Genomic DNA, 3903 nt, shown 5'->3' with positions numbered 1-3903 from the left:
CAGCAGGGAACCCTAAACCCTTGGGGTGTGAATTATGGGGTCAGTGTATGTCTCTCTTCCCCCAGCTCGTGCCTCTCATCACCAGGAACTACCTCAAACAAGGCTTCATGGAGAAGACTGGCCCAAAGGTATATACGTTATACTGCTCCCTGGGAGGTTTACATAGCCCCTGTTCCAGGGGGCACTAGGGCAAAACTTGGGGGGTGAGAAAATGGGGAGCCAAAGGGAGAAAATTGGGAGGGAAATGGAGTAAGCCAATGTGTGTGTACATTGTGTGTGTGACTAAGTACAGACTAGAGAGCTGGCACGTGATCCAGCATTGCTGCAGGTGCTTCTACCTATCATTGAGCCTCCTCTCTCTTTATCAACATGCCATCTGCTTCTTTCCTCTTAACTCTGTCTGACTCTACTCTTGGGAAAGCATAACTGAAAGGGACTCCTTCGGGATCAGCTCTTGCCTTTTCCAGAACCAGGATTGTTCAAGTGAGTTGGGGGCTAGAGATCGGTCTGAGAAAACACACCTATACACCCATGCTTGGGTGCCCACGTGAGCACACCCTTCCCCAGCACACACTCCACCTCTGTTCTGCTTTGCTATACCTGCCCCAGCCCCCTAGTGGCTGTTCATTCCCACTCGTTTATGAAGGAAAGAGAGCTCAGCTGCTTCTGCGCCTTCCTTGAGGGTACGGAGGGGTGAGGCTCCTGCTGCCCAAGGGCATCTCAGCCTTAAGCCTGGACACTGGGTGGGATGAGGCTCAAAGTCAGAAGTCTCGCTGGAGAGGTGGCGGTGGTTTTAAGGAGAGGAAGGGGGGAAGGGAGGAGTAGGGAAAAGCAGATGGAGCTTCCTAAAAGAACTCCCAAAGCATCCAGTGCTTCTTTTTTTAAGGCGCAATATGTTGACAAGATGGTTGTTAAGACTGCAATAAAAGATGTTAGGCAATCGGTGTGAAAGAAAGTCTCATCAGCTCGAGAACTAGTCAAAGGGCTGCACGTTTTGTGTTCTTCTTTCACCAGCCAGTGGCACGCCCCTCCCCAGGACTCCTGTCCTGACCTATGTTCGAATTTGGCCAAGGCCAGTGCCTTCCGCATTGCTGAGTAGTAGCCACTTCTGACTTCCTCAACTTTCTTTTTCTGAGACTTCTCGTCCACAGCCTGAAAAAAGAGGAAAGTGCCTCCTCCAACCCACAGCAGCACCTGAAGGCAGCAGGGTGAAGCTGGCAGGGGTTGAGGAGGTGGGCAGAGACTTCAGAGCCCAAGGGCATTGGGGTATCTGACTGGAACCAGCCAAGGCTGGCCCTCTGACCTCTGTGCTCCCCGGCTTTGGCTGGTCCTGCTACGAGGTCCCCTCTTTTGTAGCAGAGAGAACCTTTCAAGAAAAGGTGGTTCGCCCTGGATCCCCAGGAGCGGAGGCTGCTCTATTACAAGAACCCACTGGTAAGAGCCACCGCCGGACCCTCTCCACTCTACCCCTAGGTGGACATGGGTACAGTGCTGGTTGGGGGACTGTGGGGAAGCTACAGGGCTGAAGAACCTGGCAAGGGACATACCTCTACCTTTGCTTGTCTTCATCTCCGGTGCGTGAAGCTCTTCTCTCCCTTCACCTGCAGAAAGTCCTGTACGTGCATCCACAATGCTGCCAATGTAGTTAAGTAGGTTGTTTCTCATCCCCTGGTCTCCGGGGCTCATTTCGAACCAGGAGGCTGAGGAGGGTAGTGATTAGGAGTATGGGCTCTAGAACTCAGCTGTGTGGGCTCTGGTTTTAGCCCTGCTCCTTTTAGTTGTTGTGCCCTGGGCGGGTACTTAGCTCTCTGTGCCTCAGTTTCCTCCTCCAGAAAATAGGCTTAATAACAGTGCCTTCCTGAGTGATTGCCATGAGGATTATATGCGTTACTATATGTAAAACACTTGAATTCTTTGTGTATAGTTAGCAAGTATCATTTTAAAAGATGTGTGTAATTTCTTTCAGTTTTAGCCTTTCAAATTCTGGGTCTACCTAGCAGAAGTCCCCAGAAGAGACCCCCCCACACACACACACCTCTTTCAAAAACAGAGTTTGGGGGTCACCACAGCTGCAGGTGCCTCTCTGCCCCAGACGTGACCTCTGATGACCTCATATCCTCTATTTCCAGGACGCCTTTGAGCAGGGTCAGGTGTTTCTCGGGAGCAAGGAGCAGGGGTATGAGGTGTATGAAGACCTGCCCAAGGGCGTCCGAGGGAATCGCTGGAAGGCCGGCCTCACCATCATCACTCCTGAGCGCAGATTCATCTTCACCTGCCCCAGTGAGAAGGAGCAGCGGGAATGGCTGGAGAGTTTTCGGGATGTTCTCTCTCGCCCCTTGACGCCCCTCAACCTTCTTAGTAAGATTCAAAGCCTGAGGGCTGTTCTTTTGGCAGAGGGCAGAGGGCAGAGGGCAGAAAGGGGCTTCTTTGATAGAGTTCAGCTGTTGAGCCCTGAAACTGAGGTCATGGCTCCTGACTGTGCTTTTTCTGTCTTTTCTTCCTGCCCAAGAAAAGTACAGATGGTGCACATTATTGCCAGAAAGCCCTCTCTGTCCATGCTAAGTTCCTCCTTCTGGAGCCCTTCTCCAACAGCATCTGGCAGAGTTGGGCCTTGGAAGGACATGCTTAGGTCCTCTTCTCTACACTGCTGAGTCCAGGGGCCCAGCAGCCTCTCTCTCTCCAACCTCCTCTCCCCGACCTTTTTCTCGTGAGAAAAGCCTGGCCTGTTATTATTAGCTAAGTCATACCCGCTGGGCAGCTCACAGGAGTTTGGATTCCTCCTGACTCACAGAGGGATGGCTATTTTTAGTGCCCTTTTCTCTGGGTCCTCCCATCTGTCTGCTCCTCTCCTGTGCCTCCCCTTCACCTCAGATGTGTCATAGTAGGCTTCCCTATCTGCCACTAGCCCTGTGAAAAAAAGAGGAGACATTCTGAGCTAGAGCAGGAACCTTCTGGCCCAGGGCCTGGCTTCCGGCACCCCGAGGAGAAGTTGTGTGTTTGGAAAAGTACAGACTGAGCAAGTGACCCCACATGGCCCCTTGGGAGAAACCCGTGTGCCCTTTGAGTCTGACCAGTATAAACACAAACTCTTTTCACTTTCCGAAATCTCAAAGCCAAAGTGCCTCAGAAACGGACTCAGATGTTGTTAGTGAAACACATCAGCTGGTGCTTTCTTTTCCCTGTGGGCCTGTGTGGCCGAGTCTCTCTCTGCTTCTCTCTGTTTCTGTGTCTCTCACTCTCTGCTTGTCTCTTCTCTTCTTTGGTGTGTGTGTCCCCTCTGTTTCTCACCCTTTCAGTCCTTTTCTTTATTCTGGTTCCCTCAGTCTTTGTGCCCCTGTCTCCTGCTGTCCCTTCCTTCCAGTAGGACTGCATTGACATGGCCAACCCTAACCCTCTTCCTGTTTCCCATGCAGTTACATCAACAGAGCGTAGCCACAGCAGCAGGTGACCCACTGGATGAGGAACTGGCTGGCCACTGGCCACAGAAGCTCTTGGTAGGAAGGAGAAGTTCTCACCTTGGCCTCGATTGCCCAGCAGGTTGTCCCACAGTTGGCAGCCATTGCTGGCAGCGAACTCTGCCAGGACCAAAGCTTTGGCCTTTACTCACTGGCTCCCTGAGCCTCCTCACTGCCCAGCCCTGGGGACCTGGGGATCTGGTACATGTCCTCAAGGCCCAGGACATCTGAAATGAAGGCGATGCAATGGAAAGGCACCCACAGCATCACGCAAGTTATATGCTTATGCAAAAAAAAAAGTTTAACCTGACTCTAACCATGAGGAAATAATCAGACAAATTCATGTTAGGGACATTCTGCAAAACAACCAGCCTGGACTTTTCAAAAATGTCAATTTTATTAAAGATCGTGTGGAAATTGTTCTAGATTAAAGGAGACTAAAGAGCAA

General features: G+C 51.4%; 1 protein-coding gene across 6 annotated transcripts in view; it reads left to right on the top strand.

The window, feature by feature from the left end:
* The window catches only part of ADAP2 (ArfGAP with dual PH domains 2), a 34177-nt gene extending 30274 nt beyond the window's left edge, over positions 1–3903 (top strand). For 5 of the 6 annotated variants that reach the window (XM_025041573.1, XM_015599137.2, XM_025041572.1 and 2 more), the window contains 4 exons: positions 66–128; positions 1357–1434; positions 2130–2377; positions 3414–3903. In XM_025041573.1, the coding sequence (XP_024897341.1) occupies positions 66–128; positions 1357–1434; positions 2130–2377; positions 3414–3432 (408 nt within the window). In that variant the 3' untranslated portion in view covers positions 3433–3903. The remainder of the gene's footprint in view (positions 1–65; positions 129–1356; positions 1435–2129; positions 2378–3413) is intronic. The other variant, XM_006924976.3, reaches the window with a different exon arrangement.

Source organism: Pteropus alecto, unplaced genomic scaffold (genome assembly GCF_000325575.1).
Source record: "Pteropus alecto unplaced genomic scaffold, ASM32557v1 scaffold98, whole genome shotgun sequence".
NCBI lineage: Eukaryota > Metazoa > Chordata > Mammalia > Chiroptera > Pteropodidae > Pteropus > Pteropus alecto.
This window is presented reverse-complemented; position numbering and strand designations above follow the sequence as displayed.